Source organism: Solanum dulcamara, chromosome 4, assembly GCF_947179165.1.
Source record: "Solanum dulcamara chromosome 4, daSolDulc1.2, whole genome shotgun sequence".
NCBI lineage: Eukaryota > Viridiplantae > Streptophyta > Magnoliopsida > Solanales > Solanaceae > Solanum > Solanum dulcamara.
This window is the reverse complement of record NC_077240.1, coordinates 4,466,012-4,493,072: the sequence shown is the minus strand read 5'-3', so window position 1 is coordinate 4,493,072 and position 27,061 is coordinate 4,466,012. Positions and strand designations below refer to the sequence as shown.

General features: G+C 33.3%; 3 protein-coding genes and 1 pseudogene across 3 annotated transcripts; all 4 read right to left on the bottom strand.

The window, feature by feature from the left end:
• Positions 1-304: 304 nt before the first annotated feature.
• LOC129885626 (leucine-rich repeat protein 2-like) lies at positions 305-2,802 on the bottom strand. Its single transcript, XM_055959975.1, has 7 exons — positions 2,571-2,802; positions 2,227-2,359; positions 2,037-2,108; positions 1,628-1,771; positions 1,473-1,544; positions 1,287-1,358; positions 305-523 (listed from the first exon to the last, which is right to left on the bottom strand). The coding sequence occupies exons 1-7, from the start codon at positions 2,650-2,652 to the stop codon at positions 457-459; spliced, it is 642 nt and encodes a 213-aa protein (XP_055815950.1). The 5' UTR covers positions 2,653-2,802; the 3' UTR covers positions 305-456.
• A 1,615-nt stretch (positions 2,803-4,417) lies between these two features.
• LOC129885625 (uncharacterized) lies at positions 4,418-9,718 on the bottom strand. Its single transcript, XM_055959974.1, has 5 exons — positions 9,337-9,718; positions 8,633-8,791; positions 8,371-8,543; positions 4,735-7,147; positions 4,418-4,652 (listed from the first exon to the last, which is right to left on the bottom strand). Exons 1-5 carry the CDS (start codon positions 9,454-9,456, stop codon positions 4,596-4,598), a joined length of 2,922 nt encoding a protein of 973 aa, XP_055815949.1. The 5' UTR covers positions 9,457-9,718; the 3' UTR covers positions 4,418-4,595.
• Positions 9,719-11,203: 1,485 nt separating this feature from the next.
• On the bottom strand, positions 11,204-15,575 carry LOC129884530 (probable phosphoribosylformylglycinamidine synthase, chloroplastic/mitochondrial; annotated as a pseudogene).
• A 3,473-nt stretch (positions 15,576-19,048) lies between these two features.
• LOC129884529 (uncharacterized) lies at positions 19,049-20,241 on the bottom strand. The gene is made up of 2 exons (XM_055958823.1): positions 20,130-20,241; positions 19,049-19,581 (listed from the first exon to the last, which is right to left on the bottom strand). Exons 1-2 carry the CDS (start codon positions 20,183-20,185, stop codon positions 19,278-19,280), a joined length of 360 nt encoding a protein of 119 aa, XP_055814798.1. The 5' UTR covers positions 20,186-20,241; the 3' UTR covers positions 19,049-19,277.
• Between the last annotated feature and the right edge of the window lie 6,820 nt (positions 20,242-27,061).

The window sequence follows — 27,061 nt, the reverse complement described above, 5'->3', positions numbered from 1 at the left end:
GTGCCAAATAAAAACTTATACCTCACATGAGTTTTGTAATATATATATATATACCCTTATATTTTTTTGAATAAGACGTCAACTCTATTTTTACATTTTCTGATAGCCTAAGTTAACATATCAACAACCACATATATAACTCAGTCGTATGAAATTAACTTTGCTAGAGAGCACATTAATGTGACACGAAATAAAGATAGATTGTTCTGGAAGAAGAAATTTCACTTCGAAACCATCATAACGCTTGTTCAAAACTCAGCAAGACAGCGCATTTTCTGCTGCCAAGTTATCGGTGAAGGTGAGCTTTTTAGTGATGATTTTAAAGAACCTTATATATCATGAAGTGCATTCGACTCGAGGTCTTTAATTTCAGTAACACTGTCAAACTACATATACAATACATAAGATATAGTAGCAATCTTTCTGAAGGCTGTTGTAAAACTATACTTCCACCTCTTAACATCCAAAGTCATACGGTACTAGTCCTTTCAGCTCAGGTCCATTGAGTCTGTTGTGTGCGAAACTGAAACAAGAGGAATTGTCATCAAGAGTTGCATTGATTGCAAGTCGTAGAACTAATAACATTACACAACATTGAGGAAGACAAAATAGGAATCTACTATGGAGTTGCACTATAGAGTTAAAGGCCACAAACATATATGTAACTCAGAACAGCTTCTTTTTCTATTCTGTTTTTGGAGTTCGGATTTTGATGTTGTGATACCGACAAATATCACAACTTTACCTATTATTATGATGTATCCTTAATCCAAGAAGGATAGATTTGATGAACTCGAACATTTGGGGTTGTATGTGTCATCCAAATTCAACAACACAAGACCAATGAATAGTTTCTAAGACTCATACTAGTGTTGTATGAACATCAACATCCAATAACAATTTGAGGGCATATAGCAGATGTGGGACTAACAGGCTAGGCAGACACATAACATGTAATTGCACTTGCACCAAACAAGCATAAATCACTAGCTATCAACCAAAGCCAACAACTACTAACTAATGACTTGACATAAGTTTATTTTTGCAATAGGTTGGTGGATTAAGCTCAGAACCTGTGTCTATGAACCTTAAAGCACATTTTTAGCATGATGCAACCGGTCATTCAGTAGAATTCTTCTTCCCCGAGTAAAACAACCAACAGAATGAAGCTCAAAACAACTTTCACCAATAAAATGGACAGTAATGAACCAGTACCATATCAAGGGACAGTTAGAGCATCAGCGAAAATGTAAGCAAATTTTCAAGAAATTAGAGAAAATGATTACCCTTCCATAGGAAAGCTTCCAAAGGGTCCATCAGCAGGGATTGTTCCACAAAGATCATTGTTAGAAACATCACTGCATCAATGCAATAAAGAAATTCACTCAAGCAGAAATCAATGCCATATCGTTTGATCGTCTTTATCAGTTTCATGGTAAATATGAAAATAATAACAGAATTTGAGAACTTACAATACTCTAAGGTTGGGGAGTGTCGTAAGTTCCCTTGGAATTGAACCAGTTAGTTTGTTGTCATTTAACCGCCTGTAGTCATAGCATGAAAAAGATTCAATCTTTATAACATCAAAGTTGTCAAACTCTGTGAATTATTCAATGAGAATACTTACAAAAATCTAAGAGACTTTAATTTAGCAAAAGATTTGGGAATGTTGCCTTCAAATCTGTTGCCATATAGGTCCATGCTAACAAGATTTTCCAGATCACCAAATTCCTTTGGGATTTCCCCTTCTATGTTATTACTATAAAGTTCCCTGCAATTCAGGAAAAAAGTTTGTCCATCATTTTAAAGACAGATAGGTAAACTTGCAAGCAAAGAAAGCACACATTAAATTAATGACAGAAACAACATTAATCATGTGACACTAATCTATACATAGTATTTCTTTGTCTAAAAAACGCCTCTTTTTTCTATTACTTTTCCGTTACTTTCTCCACGGTTTCAGTACAGCCAACAAGAGATACTAAGCTGAGACAAGAAACAAAAAAACAAGAAAAGAGGTGAACAAAGAAAAATACAGGTACTGTAGATTCTTGAGTTCAACAAGCTCTGGTCCTAACGTTCCAGAAATATTAGAATTGCCCAAATCCCTGCAAATTTCAAAAATTTTAAAAAAATCATAAGAATTGTCAATTACTTTTTTTCCAATTGGAAAAACTAATCAAAACAAAAAGGAAAAAAAATCAAGAAACTGATAGAGCATCTTACAGGCGAATAACATTATTATTGGAGTCGCAGGTAACATGGAACCAGGTACAAGGATTTACAAGTGTAGGGTCCCAGCTCTGTAGAACATTTTTGGGATCAGAGAGTCTGGTTCTCAAAGCATGTAGAGCATTCCCTGTAAACAAAAACAAAAAAAAAAAATAGGAATTTGAGTAAGAGGGTCCATTTCAAGATTGAACCTTTTTCTGTCTTTCATACAAATGTGTCCATTTCCAGGATTTTAAATCAAATGGTAACATAAAGCTGAAATCTTTAAACCCTAAGAATGGCAAACAAAAAAATGAAAACATGGGAAACTTAGATTAGCTTAAGTTGAGTGAAATTACCTTCAGAATTTGTGGAGAAGGCAGGGGGAATACAGAGAATGATTTGGAAGAAGAAGAAGAGAAAGGAGGAAGGAAAAGCCATTGAGAGAATAGAGCAACAATGGAAGTGAAAAGTCAAGAAGTTTTAGGCCAAAGAAGAAAGTACATGTAGTAGTGGTAGAACCAATAGAAGTGTTATTTGTTGTTATATATAAGAGAGAGGTCAAGTCAAATTTGGAAGCTGTAAAATACTGGTTGAGTGTTAGTACTTTGTACAAATTATTGAAGTGAGGAAATGAGACCAGTGTTCTGTTGTTCACACTATCACTGTGAGATTTTCCATGAGGACTTTTGTGGTGTCTCAACTCTCAACTGAAATAAGTGTGTACCAAAGTCCAAATGCCAATTGCCAAACCACAAAATTAAAGGGTTATCTTTTATCTTCCTAATTTTTTTTTTATTTTTTTTTACCATTCATTGGATAAGTTCACTAAAGAGTAAAAACTATCTGTGTGAACTCAAATTCAAGAAATTTGGATATGGTAATTTCGGTAGTCGATTTTTAAAATTATTCTATTATTATCATATCAATTTAATTAGGTATTTTGAAGTTCAGTCTTGATATTTTGCGGTATAATAAATCGGTAATCATAATTTGTTCAACTTTGACTAATATATACTCGTATAATAGAGTATTATGACTTCGATAATTCAAAAAAGGTCCTCAATTGTATTATACTAACACATTACACGTGTAAAAATATATATTCAAAAAAAAGTACAAACAACTCCTTTTGTTAATCAATTACATTTAAAATACATTTCAATCAAAATAGAGTAGTCAAAATTTCTACTTCTAAACATTTAGTTTATACTAATACTAGGTTGCATATTTGTTAGTATTCTAATAATATATATATGTTATTTATATAACTATATACTTCGATATGGTATTCGGTATTTCGGTATGTTATTTCTAAATACCAAATACCATGCCGAATACCAAAAATATTTAAAATGTATATCATATACCAGACCAAATATCATAATACCAAAATCACGATATCAAAAATTTCGAAATGATATGATAATTCGGTATCTACCATTAGTGGCGGAGCCACCTTGTGCCAAAAATTCATCCGAACCTCTTTCGACATAAAATTATATTATTTATACATGGTTAAAATAATTTTTTATGTATATAAAGTAAATGTCAAACCCCCTTCGACTAGCTCGTGTGTCTATTTATTCAAATTTTGAACCCTTTTATTCAAAATATTGGCTCCGCCACTATCTACCATACCATGCCCACCCCTTCTCTCAATTATTACATTCAAATTTTCGTAAGCATTTAATATTAAGAACAAAATTGGGGTGTTGGCGGGGGGGTGGTGGTGGAGGGGGGATGTTCCAGCTAATAGTTTTCTTTTTTTGGATTTCCTCTACATGATTTTAGGAACTCAATTATTGTATTAGTTGACTGATATACTTTGGATGCCTTGAGTAAAATATGGCCAAAATTATCTTTGGTGATCTTTTCTCATTTTATCCTTATATTACTTGCACCATCCGGTAACTGCAATTATTTCAAGTACTTGTCTAAGTTATATATTAAATTTGTACAATACACGTATTGCAGATGTATAAGTTTCTTCCTTATATTGGAGATACATTAAGGGGGTGTTTGGCCATGAAATTTTAAAAACTTTTTTCTGAAGTTGAACTCTTAGTTTCTTCCTATAATGGAAGTAATTTCTCTACTGACTACTGGTTTCTTAGCTCACTCATACATAGAAGGAATTTAGACAAGCAATATGTACAAATTTGCAGCACTCTTCTTTACATTGCAACCTTCAGTGACACATTCGAAAAAGAAAGAAAATACCCTTCTAATTTTATATTTACCTCAAAAAAGAACACGAGATCACTATACGAGTAGTGAAGAAGTATTCAAATGTTTAGTTGGTTGCTGTCATGTTGACCAACAGAAAGAATGGGAGGGAAAAAACAAAGAATTTACGATGTTTCTAATCTAAAAACATAATTTTAAGACTCCTCCACGGTTGCCTTCCTCTCCTCTTCTTCAGCTTTTAGCCAGGCAGCCTATAAGGAAAACGTGAGAAAAGTCATGAGAAGTAGGAAAAGGAACAACAGTATAAAATGGTTTAGGATAAAGATAATGCACCTTGTCTCTCTGAAGTCTAGACATATGAGGACGCAAAGAGTTCCCAAGACTTAAGCCTCCCCAAGCTTCTTGCAACTCCCTCTCCCTTGTCGCTTTCCGAGAAATTGAATGTCTTGTCTGATCATCATCCTCTGGCTGAATAGCAGCCATCTTTTCTCTCTCAAGTCTAGACTTGTGTTTCACCAAAATTTGATCCAAACTGCCTTCATTGTTCTGCAATTTTTTACCAATTGTGTCCCTTTTCTTTACATTCATCAAATTGTCTTCCTTTGCATGAAAAGACATTTTCTCTTTTTCCAGCTTTGAAACATGCTTCACTAAAATCTTGTCCAAACCTTCGCTGTCTGTGGCCTTCCCAAGACTTAAGCCTCCCCAAGCTTCTTGCAACTCCCTCTCCCTTGTCGCTTTCCGAGAAATTGAATGTCTTGTCTGATCATCATCCTCTGGCTGAATAGCAGCCATCTTTTCTCTCTCAAGTCTAGACTTGTGTTTCACCAAAATTTGATCCAAACTGCCTTCATTGTTCTGCAATTTTTTACCAATTGTGTCCCTTTTCTTTACATTCATCAAATTGTCTTCCTTTGCATGAAAAGACATTTTCTCTTTTTCCAGCTTTGAAACATGCTTCACTAAAATCTTGTCCAAACCTTCGCTGTCTGTGGCCTCAATCTTTCTTTGAGGCCTCTGTACAATGTAGTTGCTTCTTGTTGATGATTCTTGCATTTTAAGCCTTTGCAAACGATGAACTGGCTTTACTAGAATCTTGTCCAGACTATCTGCATGTTCTTTGTTTTCAACCTCGATTGACAATGTGTCTGCTGGCTTTGATGGTTGTTCTCCATTACAAGAATTTTCATCCATATTTGTATCATGATTTACATTCTGGTCAACATTTTCTTTTCCTACCAGTGAGGTCTCGGACACATTCAAGTCTGCAGTATTTTCCCTATTATTTGCTTCTTGAACTTCCTTTTCAAGTTTGGTCATATGTTTCACCAGATAATCTTCTAAACTAGGAACTTCCATTTCATGTTTCTTTCTTCGACCAATTGCCACAGTACCCAATCTATTTGAATTCTTGCTCTCCATTTCACCAAGGTTTTCATTCTTCCTCTTAGCCTCTTCAATATCTTTCTCAAGCTTTGAAGAGTGCTTAACCAACACACTGCCTAAGTCGGGAACCTCCAATGAACGCACATTGCTATTTGAAGCTTTACACTTGTTTTTTAACAACGTCTCGGAGTTGTTCTTGGCTTCTTCAATTTCCTTCTCAAATTTTGAAGAAGGCTTCTTGAGAATGCTTGCCAGATCATTGCCTGGATAGGTATGGTATTCTGAATGAACCACTTTACCACCAGATTTATCTCGCGTTTGCTCACATTTTCCTCCAGCTTCACTCCTGGCATTTTTGGCTTCTAGGACCTCCCTTTCAAGTCTCGTCAATCGCTTCACCAAAAATTTGTCCAGGCTTGGAACCTCAGACGAATGCACATTGCTATCTGAAGCTTTACACTTGGTTTTTACCAAAGTTTCGGAGTTGTTCTTGGCCTCTTCAATTTCCTTCTCAAATTTTGAAAAAGGCGGCTTCTTAAGAATACTTGCCAGATCATGGCCTGAGTTAGTATGGTATTCTGAATGAACCACTTCATGACAAGATTCATTTTGACTTTGTTCACTTCTAGCAGTTTTGGCTTCTAATACCTCCCTTTCAAGTCTAGTTAACCGCTTAACCAGAAACTTATCCAGGCTTGGAAGTTCCTCAGTGCCCTTAACTGTTCGGTCTCCAACAGATAATTCTGATCTGTCATCAGCAGCAGACCCTGAAACATGTTTGCTGTTTTCCGCTTCAGCTAGAGCTGCGTTCAACCCACATGTTGCAACTATAGTAGCAAGAGATGCAAGTTCATCTTCTTGCAAACATCTAAGCCTTTCCAGCATCATTTCCATAAGATTTGGCATATTAAACTTTTCATATGCCTGCTTCCCTTTAAATTTGCTTTCCTTTTCTTTTTTTAACTCTGTGGCTTCGGAAGCTGTATCCGATTCACATTCTGAAGAGAACTCAGACACTTCTTGATGATTATCGTCTGTTTCCGGGTTCTGGCTTATTCTGTGCAGCAGTTCCTTGACTTCATCTTTGTTCATTGAAGGGCAATTAGCAAGCTTAAGAAGTGCAGCCTTAACAGCACTTGCTACTTGTTTATCAACCTCAAATGCAGTTTCAAAAGATGTTCTAATAGTATGAGTGGTGGGTCCTCCTCCTTTTGCCGGTGACTTTTCTATTTTGTAATGCTTCCGTGAACAATCAGGAATGTCATACAAGATTACTCCAATAGCTGTTGCATCTTCAAAAGCTTCTGCAGAATATTTTTCTGCCTCTTGCAGCAATTGTTCTGCTTCTTTACAATCAATCCTGTATAGCAGTTACAGAAAAGGTAAGTTCTAGACTAACATATGAACAAATCTCTATTCAATCAATCAACAATGTCTCTATCACAAACAAGCTAATATTGGCTATTTTTCATTTCTTGCATGTCGGCCGAAATTAATTATGGGCGCTAGAACAAAACATATACACTGATTACGTATACATTATATGTATACAACAACATATCCAGTATAACTCCACAAGTGGGGTTTGGGGAGGGTGGAATGTACGCAGACCTTACCTCTACCTTTGCGAGGCAAAGATGTATTTTCCTATAGACCCTGGGACTCAAAAACAAATATAACCGATGAAAGAAATTAAGAAAGAAAAAGAGACAACAAGATAGCAATGTACAAAACAAGTGTAGCAACAGATACTAATACACATTAGAGAAAAAAAAAAACTACGCGATACCTAAATCATACTATAGCAGTTACAGAAAAGGTAAGTTCTAGACTAACATATGAACAAATCTCTATTCAATCAATCAACAATGTCTCTATCACAAACAAGCTAATATTGGCTATTTTTCATTTCTTGCATGTCGGCCGAAATTAATTATGGGCGCTAGAACAAAACATATACACTGATTACATATACATTATATGTATACAACAACATATCCAGTATAACTCCACAAGTGGGGTTTGGGGAGGGTAGAATGTACGCAGACCTTACCTCTACCTTTGCGAGGCAAAGAGGTATTTTCCTATAGACCCTGGGACTCAAAAACAAATATAACCGATGAAAGAAATTAAGAAAGAAAAAGAGACAACAAGATAGCAATGTACAAAACAAGTGTAGCAACAGATACTAATACACATTAGAGAGAAAAAAAACTACGCGATACCTAAATCATACTACTGCACAACAACATTCGACTATTAATCCTCTACTTCTACAACTTCCTATATAAGGTCATGTCCTCATTCAGTTGAGTATATTATATGTATACAATATATATATTTATACTAAAATATACCAAACCTATACATTTGCTGGCTATTTTTTTAATTAGATCACCAAAAGGCATTGAACTTAACTATATCTAAATTTTATGTACCCCATTTGCACATTTCACTCCAATATCAAATAATTTGCAAATACGTGCTATATGAATCTCTAACCAGAATAAAACAACTCCTGTCAAACACCCGATCGAATGTATGTAACAATAAATACACATAAATGAATATTAAAATGCTCACCTTGATGCTTGAAGTATTCGGCACCATGATGCTTCAACAAGTGCAGCCTTCCGAGCTTCCACAGCTCTTTGAGCAGCTTCTCTTACTGCAATTTTTTCTCTCAGAACTCTACAATAGTGGGGATTAGCATCCCCCAAAGTCTCATCAAGGGTTGAGTTCATTCCATCCACTTCCTGAAATTTCATAACAGGCCAAAAGCACTGTCAGTACTTCTACTATATATTGACAACAAAAAAGAGGATGCACAAGCATATAAATATACCTGGAACATTTTTATCTTCCTCTTCAAATAGGAATCCACTTTCTTGCGAGGGAACCAATTCAAAGGCGACGTTTTGCGATGAGGGGGCTTTCTAATTTGTGATCCAGATTTGTTTAGAGAAACTAAATTTGACTGGCCACCTTCTTTCATTGCCTTAGTCTGCACTATTCCAAAACAAAAAATGAAAAACCAAAATTGAAAAAAAAACACCAATTAAAGAATATTTCAAAGCAACTCGATTCGACTGGCCACTTTCTTTGATTGCCTTTTTCAGCACTATTTGATAACAAGACAACGAAATACTACCAAAGTTTGGCAATACACCAATCAAAGTAAACATTTATGTGATTTTGCTTAAAAGTAACAAAATTTGATTGTCAACCTTCTTCTTCATAACAAGAACACGAAAAACCAATAGAAATTTTCACCTTTTGAACCGAAAAGATCTTATGCAAATGAGTTCTTTTAACAGTCATAATCAATGATAATGAAGTTTTAATTTTGTCATTACCGTTACACCCTCTCACAAATAGATAACAATCAAGATTAACATGGGGGGGGGGGGGGTAAATTTAAATCTTTTTCCCCTAATTAAGAAGAAGGGTTTTGGAAAACCCCAAAATCAGAAAAGACCCAACTAAGAAACATAAGCAAAATTGAGAATTACTTTCTCAGATATCAAAAAAGAATGGGTAATGGGATACCTTTCCGACTCTGGAATTAGCCGTTGTAGAAGCGGCGGTGGGACTATTATCTGAATTAGAAATATTGTCGTTCGCCGGCTTCTTTTCAATACAACCCATATCGAAACAACCCAAATCCATTCTCCACAAAACTAAAATTGATGGAAATAGAATCTTTTTCTGTACTGGTAGATAAAAAACTGTGATTAGTCAAATGGCTTCAACAATGTGTTGCAGCGTACAAACCGCTGACTGAAATCTATGGAGTAATTAGAGTTTCTTGAATTTGAATAAGAAATTTATCTTGTGATTCTTTGATGCTCTAACGAGAGGGTATAGCTTTTGAATAAAGAAACTATCCGTTACAACCGATCCTTTCGCTCCCAACGGTCTTTTTTATATAGTATTCTTCTTCTTCTTCCTTTTTAGAGTTTCATCTAAGCAAATAAATGAGAGTGGATGATTTTAGAAATTAATGGAATTTCTGATTTTTGCTTTTTCATTATCTTATTTATCAAATATCTTTTTCTTTTTCTTTTTTTGGTAATTTTGATTAAATATTTATCAGGATACAATGATATATACATTAAATAAAAATTATCTAATCAAATTAAAACACTTCTACGCGAACTAAAAAATTATAACTTTTTTTTTTATTTCTCACTAGTGTGCGGAGCCGTAGAGCCCCCAATAAATACGGATTCCTTGCAGGGCTCTAACCAGAGACCTTCGATTAAGGTGGAGCAGTCCCTGCACCACAACCATGTTAACTAAGAAATTATAACTATTCATCTTGTTCTACTCATATATATCTAAGCTTGCGTATAAGCTATCCAAAAATTGGATATTTCACTCATTGTTATTAACTAGGCTCACCAAAAAATCCTCTCTTTTTTTACTTTTGGAGTTTTTCCAATGTGAACGTCCAGCTTAGACACCAAAAATCAAAGTGGTCAATCATGGCCTTGATGTGTACAAATTGTGTTTGAAAAAACTTATCCGTATTCGATATTTAAATCGAATAAATACAAAATATGCTTGAACATTATCAGTGATCCATGAATCGTTAATAGGATTATACATTTTTACCTCATTTTATCGATAACCTATAGTAGATAGTGATACAAACATAAGTGGATGCAAGTATTTATAAGTTTCCTTGAGCAAAGTATACAACTCAAAATGATGGTCATCAAGAGCATAACTTTTCTTTTCAAGAAAGTCCGTATATCCTAATTCATATTGATAAGGTAATAATGGAACAGAGAAGAATGTTACAGGAAAAAACAACACTACACTCCTCAGTTCTCCAAGTTCAGATGAACTATCATATGTACATGCAAAACAAATTGCGCAACTCGAACAAAATTGAAAAGATTCTGCATAAATGTCCAGAGAAACATAATAAGGGCGAACATTTTCTGTGTTTGGTATGAAGGAACTGGTTCCTCGCAGATCATTTCTTCCTGCCAGCATTTCCAGCCTTCATCTGTAAAATTCAACCAACCAGAACATCAAAACAAGAATAAATGAAATCTCTTAATGTTGTAGCAGCTGAGGAAAAAATAAAAACCATTACCTTCTTGACCCCCGCGTACTCTCAGGGATCTGTTCTTCCGCTTCATCTGCTTCCTAGGCGTCTCTACCTTTGTGTCTAATCAATTCTGCACAAGTTGATCAATCATCGAAAGAAGTTAGCCAAAAGAAGTACAGCCCCAATCCAATCATTAAGCCCGATGATTCAACACTACGGATGCACTCAACATAATGGAGTATGAAAATTAAAGCATTTACTTTACTCAAAGATTAGAGCACAAAAACATGAAATTATTTGCCAATACCGACAGGAAGATGAAAAAATAGTTCATAATGAAGCAAAATAGTTACCTCATGAGCACCATTCTCTGGCATTTTGGAACATCCGCAACCAGGATCTTGGACCCTTCTTTTCCACATCCCAATTCTTGGGATACCATGGGAACTGCCACATCAAGAAGCATCATTCGGGATGAGGCATCAACGCAAGATGCCTGCCATCCGAAGAACAAATTGCAGCCACGCCCAAGGGAGAGCCATTAAGATTGAAAGGATATACATCTGTTGGTCTGCCATCATCATCACAATATTTCACTGGTGCCAAGTTCGAGCCAAGAATCTGATTGAAAACGCTATCATCAGGGAAATAAGCTCTTCCTTCACCGTGAGCAGCCCAAACACCCAGTGTACTACCTTCCATGCCTTTGAACATTATGGATGGCGATTCTTCTATTGTCACACTCGTGAACCGGCACTCAAACCTTCCTGACTCATTATGTACAAACCTTGGTTGTGATGGGTCCCCACCTGCACCAAAAACACCTCCCACTTGGGGGCCCGGAACCCAACCCAACAGAGCCATGAGTTGGCACCCATTGCAAACTCCGAGGCTGAAAGTGTCTGGACGGTTATAAAATGCCTGAAATTGGTTTAAAAGAGGCTGATTAAAGCGAATGGACGCTGCCCAGCCTTTGGCAGAATCAAGTACGTCAGCATAACTAAAACCTCCAACAAACACAATTCCTCTAAATTCATCAAGCGTGATGTAGACATTGAAAAGGTCTGACATTGCAACATCCCATGGTTCAAATCCAGCAGCATAAAAAGCTGCAACCATTTCTCTATCACCATTGCTGCCTTCTTCACGGATAACTGCAACCTTTGGCTTTGAAATGGCAGTCATATACTTATCATCAGTAAACGTTGGTGTGAAGGATAGTTTCCAGGATGGTTCATGCCAATTCCTCAATCCTTCCTTTTCTAATTCTACACATGAAGCCAGTCTTTGGAACTTTTCCAGTTGAAAGCTGGTCGCTTCCCACATATCCCTGAGCACAGAAGTTTTCTCATTCAAATGTGTAACCCCATCAACCCTCAATTGAACTATTGGAGATGAATTAACTTGACCAATGATATCAGCTGAAACAGCACCACGGCGGAGCTTTTCCAGAACTAAATCCAAGTTCTTCCGGCTAACTTCAATGAGAAGGCCAAGCTCCTCTGCAAAAAGTGTTTGGGATACACTACTCCCTGAAGAAACTAAATCTAAGTTAATGCCACAGTTCCCTGCAAATGCCATTTCAAGGGCAGCCACTATAAGTCCTCCATCACTGATATCATGACCGGCAGATATCAGCTCATCAGAGATTAGATTCTGAACCTCATTAAAAACAGTTATAAGATAAGAGACGTCATCCACATCAGGACTTTCATCCCCAATTTGATCAAAAACCTGGGCAAGGGCAGATCCACCAAGTCGTCGTTTCCCTTTGGCCAAGTCAATGTGAAGCAGTACACCATCATCTCTAAGCTTCAAGTCTGCAGTAACTGTCTTAGTTATATCAGTACATGTCACATAAGTACTGATGACTAGATTCCCTGGAGCTTTAACAACTTCCCCGGATGCTTGGGCTGCCAGGGAAAGACTGTCTTTCCCCCCATCAATTGCAATTCCAAGTTCAATCATAGCTTCAGAAAGAGCAACAGCAGCGTCATACATTGCAGCGCCTTCACCATCTAGCTTTGCAGCATACATCCAATTCCCACTTGCTTTAATATCAGAAAGAGATGTAACTTTCGCCCAAACAAGATTTGTGAGTGCTTCTCCGACAGCCAACCGTGCCATTGCTTTTGGATCCAAAAGACCTTTTATTGGCTGCTCCCTAATTGAGCATGCACCTCCAGTTAAGCCTGTATAAGTTTGAGCTATAACAGCAACATCAGCAAGAGGAATCTGCAAGGGACCCACAGTTTGCTGCTGTGCCACAAGGCCTGTGACACATGTGTCAACTTTAGTGGTTAAGAACCTTTTCGAACAAACAGAAGGAAGCCTCAGGACCCTCTTCAATGATTCTAAAACTGCTGTTGCAGGAGCAATATCAAGTGGCTCATGCTGAGTATTCATGCGATTTAATTCAAATGTCTTTTTAGGCATATCGCCAAGAACCTTCTCAAGCTCAAGATCAACTGCAGGCGGAGGTGGAGGCAGTCCACTAGACCTGCATTTTTCAGTTGCTACGCTATCCAGCAGAAAAATACGCCCCTCACCATTAATTGTTCCAATAACAGCCATGGGAACTCTTTCCCTTGCACATATGGCTTGCAAAAGACCGCGACTTTCAGGCTTCACTAGTATTGCATCTTGCTCCTGATACTCTGCACCCCAAATTTCTAGAACAGACATCGTGTGATCGCCAACTACAATTGCCCTTATATCAATTTTGACACCTTCTGGGTGTATTATCTCCTTCACGACATTACAGTTTCCACCAGTACCCTGATCATGAATACTAATGATAGGGTTGTTTTCACCAATTTCAACGCAAGCACGAACAACCCGATATAACTTCTGTGTCATCTCAGCATCTCCACGCTGCACGGCATTGAAGTCAAGCTCGGCATCATTCTGTCCACTGACCATGCTGGATGCAGCACCGCCTCCCATTCCAATGCGATATGCTGGTCCTCCAATCTTAACTACCAACATACCAATCTCGGGTTCTCCTTTTGATATGTGAAGATGATCTATTTTCCCAATGCCAGCACTAAACAGATCGGCTTCAACCATTCCCTCCTCTCACCACTTGGCTGTCTCATTCCAAAATTTCGAGTATAACCCTGGATCAAGGGCTCCCCAAATTTATTCCCATAATCTGATGCTCCATTACTAGCATCAATAAGGATCTGCAGTGGTGATGCCAAATTTGCTGGGTATGTGAAAGAAGGATCTTCCCAAGGAGCATATGACTCTTCAAGATTAAGATTTCCAACACAATATCCAGCTGTAGATTCAACAACAATAGAACCCCTTCCAGTGGCATGGGTATCCCGAATACGGCCGCCTGCACCTGTCTCAGCACCAGGATAAGGTGCCACAGCACAAGGGAAATTGTGGGTTTCTGCAGTAAACAAGATATCAAGGAATCTGGCAGTCAAGTCCAAGGGGCATGACGAGCCAGGATGAGCAGGTCGCAATTGCTTCACTGCAAACCCCTTGATAGCGCTGGAATTATCTTTGAAACCAATAACCGAATTGTTTGGATTTGCAAGCAAAGTGCTTTTGACGATCTGCATAAGAGTCTTATCCACAGGTTGACCATCTATTACAAGCTTCCCTGTAAAGAACCAGTGCCTACTGTGTTCACTATTAGATTGAGCAATATCAAATAGTTCTACATTCGTTGGGTTTGCTTAATGTCATCCCTGAAATGTTTGGTGTAGTATTTCAAGTCTTGCTCATCAAAAGCCAAGACCATTTTCTCATTAATTTCCTCCAATGCCTTACGACCCTTTTCCCTGATAAATATATATTGAACCTCCTCTGGAACTATACTTGTCTTGAAAGAAGACAGCTTCTCAACATAGACACATTCTGTCATCCGATCATGAACAATCGAAGCAAACACATTAATTTGACTATCCGGAAGTGCCCCGTTGACATATAATAAATACCTCCTCGAACGCTCCATTCTATTTGTCTCTGTTAACCCGCATGTTTGACAAATCGACACTGCATTAGCAGATCACGCTGTAGTGAAAGATAACCGTGGACCAACTTCAATGATATATGCATCCATACTTTTCCTCTTCTCCCCGTCAAGGAAACTCTCACTTCCCAAGCTCTCAGGTTCATAAGTTTCTCCTAAAACCCATTCAAGCACAGAAAGTTTATCACCTGAAAGATCTGAGCTGAGTCCAATGTTAAAAGCACTGTTCAGTTTTCAAGCCAATTATTTGATTTGATATTTTTGTCTGAACCAATTTGAGAAGCTCAGCAGCGGCACTGTCCTGTAGGAACGGAACGCGATATAAATGTATCACCTTTTCAACAATCTCCTGAAATTTGCCTGAATCTTCATTTACCAAGCTACTGACATCCCCAGAAACAACAGCTCTAATCTTCGCTGGAATATGGGACCTTAATCTCAAATTTTTTTGTGAATATGGAACAGGGCTCTGTCTTGGAAGTGTACCCCAAAGCAAACGGTTTGTCTGCCTACTATGTCTGGGCAATGCCAACTTTTGTCTATGACAACCCTGCAATTCAAACAAAAAATATTTTACAACTGTTCCATTGATGATCAATAAAAACTTTAGTTACCAAAAAAAATTATTTAACAATTTTCCAAACATCATTAAACAGAACATATTTTAGAAAATAAAATAAGTAATGATCATACTTGCAAGAACTCTGTTGCAGTAATGTCCCAAGCAGATGTTGTCATTGCCAAACTCTGCTGCTGCAATAAATAAGAGATGATAAAATATAAGCCCCCCACTAAAACAGAGTCTACAATATCACAAATAATCAAGAAACAGTTATCAAGATAGGATTTTGGGCATAGAAATAATCTCTAAATTCTCGTGTTTTAGCAGAATATACATAAAGGGGGGAAAAAACTCAAAAACCCAACAAAATTTCAAATTAAATACCCCACTTAGAATACTCCTTGCTATAAAGGAGTGTTGGGAATAAAATAGACCCGTCAAAAATAATATTCACAGTATTAGTGATAAACGCGTAACACTAAGTTATGGTTAAATCAGCAAGAATAAAAATGCAGCAATAATGACACCAAGATTTTACATGGAAACCTTTTGAATAAGGAAAAAACCACGGCCAAGAGGAACAGCTGATATCACTATAGTAAGGAATTTTACATTGTGTAGTCACGAGTATAAATACTCCTAAAACCACTACACACTCAAAAAAAGAAAAACACTCTTTTAGTTTTTCCACCTCACAACAATATCTCTCACACTCTATTTTTCTTCACAGACTATTTTCTTATAGTCTATGGAATATCTCTATATTTTTTTCCCTCTCTTTTCTGGTGTGTCTTAATTGAGAAATAATCTGCCTATTTATAGCAATAGGCTACCATCCTATGACATCATCAATGACATAAATGACATACAAAATTCTTCACCTACCGTCCAAATAAATCTTTGACCAACCAATCAAAGATATGCACACCTTTGAAAATTACATACTAAAGAAAAATAACTTCCTGCAAAACATGGAGCTTGACCCCTCAAGGAGTTGCCATAAACTTGTTCTTGGCCCTTTCTTCAACAAACAAAACATACCCACAAAGCTTTTTAGGATAAAATAAAGCTATAATTATTAGGATATACTATTAACCATGCCTTTAGACATAGTATTATTTATTGAATAATTGTTTATTTATTTATTCAATTTAATAAAGTGTTAGATTAAATATATCATTTTGTCATATATGTGTCCTCAACTTATATAGTAAATGATTTGGTGTATAGAGTTTGAGCTTATACACAGAAGATTAAATCATCAGCTCTTATAAGTTAAAAGTTATAGTTCACAATCGTAGATGAGAATTTGGACAAACCATCAGAAAGATTGTCGCACGAGATTAAATGTAATTTATCTTGATTATGAGAATGATATAGTTCTAACTTCTCGTAATAGTGCATTTTGTATATATTAAATGTACTTATATTCTCAATCTTGATATAACGATTATGATCTATATATATTAATTGTCGTTTTGATTTATTAAAATGTGAGATTCTGAGATGAGTCAATGTGTCTGGTAGATTGGATGATAATATATATTGGTGAAATAATTAGTTAGTTGATGGAATCCATGTCTCAATATAGAGATTGATGATACACCTTTTTATGAGAAATTTATAAGTTTTCATGTGCAAACCCGCCGGTAGATTTATGAATCTAGCACATGAAATAAGTTAAGTATTGCTCTAAAGGAAATTAATCATTGAATTAACTTCGTCGGTAATTTAATTTATTGATTAGTATCTATAATTTTAACATGGGAAATTACATAAGTGTTTAATTGGGAATTTTGAAATATAAATAGAGGAGTGCAATTACGAATTTTTAGTGGAATGATTTGTAATTTATTATGAAAAGAATAATTCAAATTAATTTTTGGAATTATTTCCATAATAAGAAGTCTCAGTAATTAATTCCGTGGTCCCTACATGCCCATATTTAACTAGAACTCTGAATCCTATTTTTTAGGGAAAAAGAGAAAGGAGCAATCAGTTTTCTATACAATATTTGGCCACCCAAGTATTGAGAGAGTTCAGTTGTTAATTAATTTGGGATCACTAGAGAAGACTGTAGAACTAGAGTCTCACTTGCTTCAAGATATTTGTTCACGCTTCAAGAGGTATTCCTTGAGTTAATTTTCAGCATACTTTGTATGTGATATGTATTTATAGTTGTTGTCTATAATTCATGTAAGCGATATGCTTCTGAAATGCTTCCGTTGTGTGCTATTTTCCAACAATAATGGCTTACATGCCAAAAAAATCAAATCTTTGAAATAAAAATTTAATCTTTCTCCACAAATTTTCATCATACGAGCAAAGAGATTCAATTTTTGTAGCTAGAGAATACCTTTGAGTTATTGGTTTAGCAATGTCAGCTAAAATTAAAGCCAAAGTAAGAGAGGCGAAAAGGGAAGAGAGGGTTTGATGGTGGAAGGAGCAATATCAGTGGTAGTGTTCTATTTGGGTTTAAGACAAAAACCCTAATTTTAAGAAATTCTCTGATTCTACTGTGTTATATTTGATATAGGAAATACATTTTATCTTTACTTATATGTATTTTGTGGAATTATTATGCTCATTGTCATATAAATTTTGGTATTTTTTAATGTAAATTTTATAACAAAAAATTTAGAATTTTATGTTGAAAACTAACACCAAAATTAATTAATTTAATTATTCTACTCTACACGTATCACTTTTTGGGAGGTGTTTGATCATGAAGTTTTTTTCACATTTATAGTCTAGTATACATCGGGGAGTTGCAGTTTTGTAGTATTTTTACAAAAGTATTTTAGTTTCGTGTTTTATTTGCATCTTCATTTTTGTATAGAAGAAATTTGAAAAAAAATATATTTAATTTGTAAGTGATCATAAAAAAGGTACATGAACCACCATGTTCTTGGAGGAATATTAATATTTTAACAAAAGTTAGAATGTTTTTTTTTTGCTTGTATCATTTCTCTACTCTTTGACACGAAGTATCATAACGAATGTATGGAAGTTCACATTGAATATGTTCAGAAATTGATTTGAAAAAATATATAAAACTTTACTCATGATGACACAAACAAGAGTTTAACGTAAGGATGTGTATTAATTAAATATATATTTATTAATAAGATTATATTTATATATTATATACTTACTGAATTGATATAAATATTGAGTATGAGCAAACAACTCGTACAGCCATTAAATTCTTTTCACATTAAATGTAAGAGTCAAACTTAATTCGGTAAATGCCAATTGCCATATTGATACACCGTGCATGGATTTAGTTTATGTATGTAAGTAAATACACTATAACACCAATGATATTATCAGTTACGTGGATCTGATTATTTACTCTTTTTTCACGAGAAATTAACAAAAAATGCTTTTTTTTTGTTGTTTGAAGGTAGGTTTAAAATAACTTTTTAATCTCCATCATCGAATTTTGATTATTAGATTTGATGGAAAGTATGATTTTTTTTTTGTTTGTAAGAACTTACATTTAGAGGTAATTTTTTATAATTTTGATTATTTTTAATTTATTTATAAAATATTAGCTAAATTAATTTCAACAAACTTAAAAGATCAAAACGGTTAAAAGTGCATCATTTTGAACTACCCTCAAACATAAGACATCATTTTTGTCCTTTTTTCCTTTTCCAACATGCATGCATGGATATTGGATATATATAGTGGATTACTTATGAAACCATGTTATAATACATATTTTGCTACGTATCTTATTTATTACTACTGGTAATAGTGCATATATATATATATAACACCAATATAACAAGAGCACTAGTTATTTTTGGAAGATCCCAAATCTTAAGAGATTTCCTCTTTATTTATCTAAGTAATAATAACGTTGCCTATAATTAGTGATGTTTATAGGCAATGGGAAAATCCGGGTCGGGTTTTTCAACACCATCTTCACTCCTTAACCAATAATTCTGGGGAAGAGAGGCTGCACCATTTGGTATGTCATTCATAACTCTTTCTTGCCCTATTGGAAAATATATTCCTGTACGAGGATGTGGCACCCACCACTCCCCTTTCTTTATCTCATCCTCCTCTTCTTCCTCCTCCTCGTTCCTCCATGTTTCAGTTTTATCGTTGATATTTTCCTTCAACATTGAAAACGTGTTCATCCTGCGTTTAATTTGGTATACTTTTTGAAACCTGCATCGATCATTTTAAATTTTTAGTCATTAGTATGTATAAGAGCAGTGGCTAATAGAACATTTCTAGAATATGAGTGCATCACTTTTAAAAAAAAAAGAATGAAAAAAATTATGAAGTGGGAATTGATCCCTTGTCCTCTGGGTAAATAGCTCAACATTCAATCAAGTGCACCATTTAGTTTTCTTATATTATGAATGATTACAGATAATATTATATTAATTTTTAAATATATATATATAATATCTAATTTTTGAATTTGAGTACATAAATTAGCCCCTGTATGAGAACTAGACATGATTTCAACCATATATTCTAACTTTTTAAATTTTTTTTGTTGACGGATCGAATAAAAGAACGATTTTAATAGATTGTAGGGGCAAGTTGGTAATATTTAACGCTGCTGCCTGCTTGTGAAATCAAGGATGATACACATCCTGCTAGCATTTGTGAATGATTAAAAATTATAAATTTAAAAGTACAAGTAACCAAGCAAGCCAGCTGAGAGAAGAAAAAATCAAAAAATTAAACAACACTCTAATAATTACCTAATTAGTTGTAATCTCTGTGAAAACTTAGTGATTCCAGACGCAGTCCTATGCATTTAAATATTTCTGGTTGATAAACCAAACTAGAAATTAGAAAGTGTAGCAATGCAATCTTTGTAGGGATTTAGGGCTTTATATATATATATATATACACACAAGAGCAGAATATGATTCTATTCTAAGAAAGTTTGCAAATCTTAAAAGCCTCAAAAAAAAGTGTTTTATTTTATTTTTTTAATTGAAAAAGAACAAAGCAAAACAACTTTATGGTAGCCGCTATTCAAAATAGACCTATCCAGCGCAAATTCAGATTAATCAGATTTCAATATAAATATTGAATATCAAGTGAAAAATAATAAAAAAATATTTATATGTACTTATGTGTAATCTCTCTCACTTTGTTTGTGTCATAAATAAGTTTAACGTAATTCTTTTCTTCCTGTCCTCTTAATCTTTCGTTACTAAACGTAAGTCATTTTACTTAAAAAGATATAGACGTGACAAACCAAATTTTCTTGGACGTAGATAAAATTAGGGGTGTTCAACAAAATTGAAAAACCACATCAAATCGAAAAATTAGATCAAACACGATAAAAGAGAAACGATAAGGTTTGATTTGATATTGATGTAAGAAAAAAAAATCGATATAAATATATCATTCTTATATATTTAAATTAAAACACATATAGTGCATCCATTCTTATATACTTTAAAATATATATATATATATATATATATATATATATATATATATATATATATATATATATAGAGAGAGAGAGAGAGAGAACATGTATCATCATCTTTTAATTTATCTAGTTTTGTAGAAATGCGACAATCTATTTATTCTTTTATATTCATATTTTAAGTTATATTAAATTCTTATATTTTCTTTGAATTTAAGTTGGTGTATTATTGGTAACTTTTAAAATAAAGAAGAAGTATCATTATTTAGGTTTTATGTTGACTTTTATGTTTAATTATTAAATTTTTGTTGAGTTTGAACGTGTAAATTAAATCATTGAAATAATATTGTTAAGACTAACAAAATAATAATTATAATATGTTTAGTTGATCACATATTTGTCGAGAATTTATCGACTATTACTAGATATATATTGTTTAATCAAAAAATTATCTATAATTTCAATAAAATAAGATTAAATTAGTACTTGTGTAACTAAAAAAATTGACAAAAACGATTGAACAAATCGATATAATTGATTTGGTTTGACTTGATAAAAAAAATGAACCAAATCAATGCATGTATACTCTTTAGATATATTGAACGGATGAAGTATCATCTATCAGGGTAAGTAATGTTTTTGGTCCTTAAGTTACTGCTTATTTTATTTTAGATCTTGTAATATCTAATAACAATAATGTACTCAGTATGACTACTTATGTAAAATTTGAAAAGATTAGTATATGTAGATTTTATCTTTATTTTTATAGAATAAAAATATTATTTTTGGTAAATCATCAACTCATAAAGAAAATAATTTTGGAAACAAGTTTGATGAAATGCAAAGTATCAACAACAAAAAAACTATGATGAATCTATTGAAAACAGAAAAATACTGACAACAAAAATGTAATGATGACTAAAGTAAAAGAAATGATATATAGTGGTAACAAAATTGAAGAAAAGAAAATGTAATTCTCGTAACATCACATAAAGTATATTTAATATTCAATTTATTAAATTGTGGGTTTTTATTAATTGCCCTTCACTTAATTATTCATATACTCATAAGTTATGTTAAGTTTGGGGTGTTACTCCGTATTTAGTGATAATATAATTTAAATATTAAATATGTTAAGGGACGAAAAATTAATTTTTAAATTAAAAATTAAAAGTCATAAATTGAGAACACCCAATTTTTGACTTTACTTACAAAATTAAAAATAATTAAAAATTACTAACAATAATTCAATTCAAATACTGACTTATTCTTATATAAAAAATATAATTAGACGTAGAGATTAATTAAGGCCTCACTTTTGATACGCGGGATACCCAGAGGCACCAAGAGAGGATAAAAAGGATTGTTGTGTTTTAAAACTACATAAAGAACATGTACTATTCTTTCACGATATGACTGCCTCGTACTAGGTAGAATCTATCAGTTTTTCTTGTTATTATTCTGAGGAAATGTCATAAAATGGTCCCTTATTTATATATTTATCGGATTTAATTTTTTAATTATTTAAAAATTTATCAGGTTTTGTTCCATAACTATATACGTATTACTTTTAGTTCTTCAAGTATTATTATATTTTTGTTCATTTTTTTTAATAAATAGCTTAGGTTTATATTAACGAAACTCAAACCGTCGTAAAATTAAATTTTTAATCCATATTTTTAGTTGTTTCTCTCTCCATGCTAAATTTTCTTCAAATTACTCTTATAAAAAGAGTCTTAATCTCAACGATTCAAAATAAAATTCACTAGGAAAGAAAATATAACTCATAATTTGATTCAACGGGAGATAAAATAAAGCATATTATTGCTACTCATTACTGGAATGTGCTAAAATTTATTATAAAAAGAGAAAAAATATTATCCGTTAGGTATGTGGAGAGATTTATTTTAACAGGAACAAATTTCTTGCAATGAGAATAAAATTTAAAATTCTTCTCTCGCATGTTTTGATTCCACATTTTGTACTCCAGCGACTTTATTAAAGGAAATTTGTTTAATTTTTCAAAAGTTGAAATTTATAAAATGGTAGATTTGCAATGTTTTTTTAGTTTTTTTTTTTTATATTTTGAAATAAATCGATTTTATTAGTCTGCTGATTTTATTTTATGTAGAGAAATTTGAGGAATAAGATCAAATCTCTTATTTTTATTGTGTGTGAAAAAACAAATTAAAAAAATTTGCATTGATTTTGAACCGTTAACCGCTTAAAAAGAGAACATAGAATATTCAAGTCATTAGCATCAATAATATGCTTCATTTTATCCTCCATTGAATAAATATATCTTCTATCCTCATTAAATTTTTTTTAAATCGTTGAAGTTATTGTTCTTTTCATAAGAGTAATTTGAAAAGAAAAAATATCGGAGAGAGAGAAACAACCAAAAAAATTGGTTAAAGATTTAATTTTACAAATGCATGAGTTTCGTTAATATAAACATAAGTTATTTGTATAAAAAAATGGACAAAGACCAAACCTGAGAAGGTTTTGAATAGTTAAGAACTAAAGTGTATGGTTAAAGAACTAAAACCAGTAAGTATATAGTTAATGAACCAAACGTGATAATTTTTTGAATAGTTAAAGTACTAAATCTAATAAATATGTAGTTAAAATACCATTTTAAACCTACTCCTATAGTTAAGGAATTATTTATGACATTTTCTCTTATTATTGTCAAGTACAAGCAAAATATGATTGATTTATTTTTATTTTTGATTAAAAATTTTGAGTTTAAACTTTGAAAATAAAGAACTTAAGGGTACGTACGTAGTTAATAAATTTACGAGTTGCGAATCCTAACGAATAGAGCGATAGAATTCGAATATGAATGATTTAATTGCAACCAAACTACAAATGTCATCTACTTTTTGCACCAAGGAACCGAAACCACAAGCTTATTGTCCTTCTAATTTAGTGTAAAAAATCGACACGCATCCACATTCTTGTGCAAGAAAAGTATCTTACAAGATGCAACTATGGAAATTGGTAAAATCACTACAGAAATTACTCTAGACGAGGTGAGAATAAAAAAACATAAATTAGATTAATTGGATAACTAATTTACGTCTCGATTGATTTTATTTTTTTTAAAAATGCCTTTAAATTGAATCATTCAAAAATATAGTATTTTTGAAAAATTCAACATGTACGACTAGATTAACTACAGGGAGTGACTTAAATCTCCAGAGAAAGAGACGTGTTCTCTGCAAAATTCGAACCCCGACTGTGCTTCGTTGTATAAATATTACATAGAAGAAGCAAACATTAATTAAAGTAATGGTTAAAATGTTATGTCGATAGGGAAAGCAACACATCAAAGTTTAACCGCTATATGTATTTGAGTTTTAAATTTTTTCATAGTTTTAAAAAAATATATAGTTTGTTGACCTAATATAAAATATTTTAACTGATATTCTCTCTGTTCTTTATTACTTGTCCGCTATACTTACAAATATATTTTCATTACTTATACTCTTGACTCCGATTACTTGCAATGAACATTCATACCAACTTACGTTACACACCCCCGAAGACAACGTAGGATTTATGTATGCTACCCTTGAATTCAGTTACTTGAATAAAATACTCATCCCATGAATGCTATATATTAGGCCTTCTTCCATTAATGAACACAACATAGAACTTCTTGTTGGATATATACCATTATGAAAAGGATTCTCGATAAATAACTGTACCCAATAAATATTAATGGATATTATGATGATAGTGTCTCTTGAGTGGCCTATAAAATAATGCCTAATGATGTTCCATCATTGACAATTAAAATTAATCCCTGTCATTGCCAACATTAGCAGCAAATTTATCCTACTTAATTATTTTTGGCCTAAGTAATTTAACTCTAAGTACTTCTCCTTTCGTTCCTAAATAGTTGTTATGTTTCATGTTTTGAAAGTCAATTTGTTTAACTTTCAAAACTAAATTTGATTAGATTAATTTGATATTTTAAAATTAATATTTAAATAATAAAAAAAATTATACAAAAAATATTATAAATTATATTTTTTCTCATATTAATATGATGAAAATATTGTAACACGTAAAAAGTAACGGAGAAGTATGATTTTCAATCAAATGTTTTCAACAAAAAAAACAAAGACATCTAACTAAATGAAAAAGTTTGCTCTATTAATACACGTCAAAATAATCATACAACACCTCATTTGGTGACTTAAACTAGCTGTTTCAATACTCAAAACTACAACTAAATGTCATCAGACTATACCTATTATTAGGTAGTTACTAATATAAATTTAATTATACGATAAATAAGTATACAATTTCTAGTTGATAAAAAGAGTAATATATTAGTATTGGAGATTCAAGTACACTAATAATAGGAAAACTGTTAAATAAAAGATGGATGTCATTGTAGTGGAAGCCACCACCAAAATGATAAGGTGGGGCCCACAAGGCAAGTTGTCCAACTTGCTCTCTTTCCTTTTACTATAAATTCTCATGTTTAGCAACATGAATGATAATACAGAAAACACAGAAACGAAAGAAAAATACATCTATAATTCTCTCTTCTGTTCTCTTTTTAGTTTTCTTACTTTCCGGGTAATTAATTGTTAAGGTAGTATATTTATAACACGTTATCAGCACGAGGCTCCGGCTATTTGTTTTTGAAGGTAACAAAAAGCGGTAAGAATTTTATTTAATTTTCTTTTCATAAAATGGCAAATATTTCAAAAATTGAATTTGTTGCTTTGGATATCTCTGCAAAAGATTACTCCTCATGGGCACTAGATGCCGAAATTCATCTTGAATCAATGGGTCTGACAGACACCATCAAAGATGATAACACGGCATCTAGTCAAGACCGTGCAAAAGCTATGATTTTCCTCCGCCACCATCTTGACGAGGGTCTTAAATTACAATATCTTACATTAAAAGATCCCTTGAAATTGTGAAAAATTTAAAAGAAAGGTATGACCACCTGAAGTTGGTCATGCTTCCACAAGCACGTTATGACTGATTGAATCTGAGACTGATGGACTTTAAAAATATAACTGAATATAATTCTGCTTTATTTAGAATTATAGCTCAGTTAACTTTATGCGGAGATGAAATCACGGAACAAGATAAACTTGAAAAAACATACTCCACATTTCCACCCGCGAATATGCTCCTGCAGCAGCAATATCACAAAAAAGACTTTAAAAAATATTCTGAATTACTTTCTCACATTCTTATTGCTGAAAGACATAATGAACTATTAATGAAAAATCATGATAGTCGGCCAGTTGGTTCTTTGCCACTCCCTGAAGTGAATCAGGCAAATTCTAACCAACGAGAAAGAGGCCATGGCCCCAGTCGTGGTCATGGTCGTAGTCAAAGAAGAAATTTTAATCATGATGCTCGGCTGGCACCGAGAAATAACCAGCAATATAAAAGGCAGGGTAAAAAGCCAGAAGCTTTACCGAAGAATAATTCAGAAACAATATGTCATAGATGTGGAGGTGTGGGGCACTGGTCGCGTATTTGCCGGTCATCAAAACGCTTGGTTCAGCTATATCAGGCATCGTTAAAAAGGGCAGAAAATAATCCAGAGACAAATTTTATCTCTAAGGACAATATTGAGCCCATGCATTTGAATGTAGCTGATTTCTTTAATTTTCCAAAAGTAAATATGAATGTTGATAAGCCCGATAATATTTAAACAATTCTCTTTGTTGTTGTATGTATTAAATATTATGTTTGTATTTTTCTAGATCCATGTAACAAAATAAATGTATTAAATATTATGTTTGTATTTTTCTAGATCCATGTAATAAAATAAAATTTTATAGAATAAATTATGTATTAATTATAATATTGATTTTTTTTCTTTGTGAAGAAAATATGGAAATGCCTCAAATCTTGTTTGGATCAATGATAAATCACGAGGATATTTGTGTAATTGATAATGGAACCACTCATACCATTTTTAAAGACGAGAAATATTTTTCCGATTTACTTAGAAGAAAAGCTAATGTTACTACAATTTCTGGTAATTCAAAAAAGATAGAAGGCTCCGAAAGAGCTACTATAATTCTGCCTAAGGGGACAAAAATTGTTATAGAAGATGCACTATTTTCTTCTAAATCCCCAAGAAACTTATTAAGTTTTAAAGATATCCCCAGAAATGGATATCATGTTGAGACATTAAATAAAATGAATATTGAATATCTTGGTATAACCAAGAGTGTCTCAGGCCAGAAATATATT

Bases quoted from the DNA above. Each gene is read 5' to 3' on its own strand.
- LOC129885626 (XM_055959975.1), bottom strand. From the start codon at position 2,652: ATGGCTTTTCCTTCCTCCTTTCTCTTCTTCTTCTTCCAAATCATTCTC. The intron at 2,360-2,570 runs GTAATTTCACTC...TTTTGTTTACAG, and splicing joins CTTCTCCACAAATTCTGAAG to GGAATGCTCTACATGCTTTG. The intron at 524-1,286 runs GTAATCATTTTC...CTCTTGTTTCAG, and splicing joins GGAAGCTTTCCTATGGAAGG to TTTCGCACACAACAGACTCA.
- LOC129885625 (XM_055959974.1), bottom strand. From the start codon at position 9,456: ATGGATTTGGGTTGTTTCGATATGGGTTGTATTGAAAAGAAGCCGGCG. The intron at 8,792-9,336 runs GTATCCCATTAC...GGAATAGTGCAG, and splicing joins CTAATTCCAGAGTCGGAAAG to ACTAAGGCAATGAAAGAAGG. The intron at 8,544-8,632 runs GTATATTTATAT...ATGAAATTTCAG, and splicing joins GGAAGATAAAAATGTTCCAG to GAAGTGGATGGAATGAACTC.
- LOC129884529 (XM_055958823.1), bottom strand. From the start codon at position 20,185: ATGCATAGGACTGCGTCTGGAATCACTAAGTTTTCACAGAGATTACAA. The intron at 19,582-20,129 runs GTAATTATTAGA...TGATCGATGCAG, and splicing joins CAGAGATTACAACTAATTAG to GTTTCAAAAAGTATACCAAA.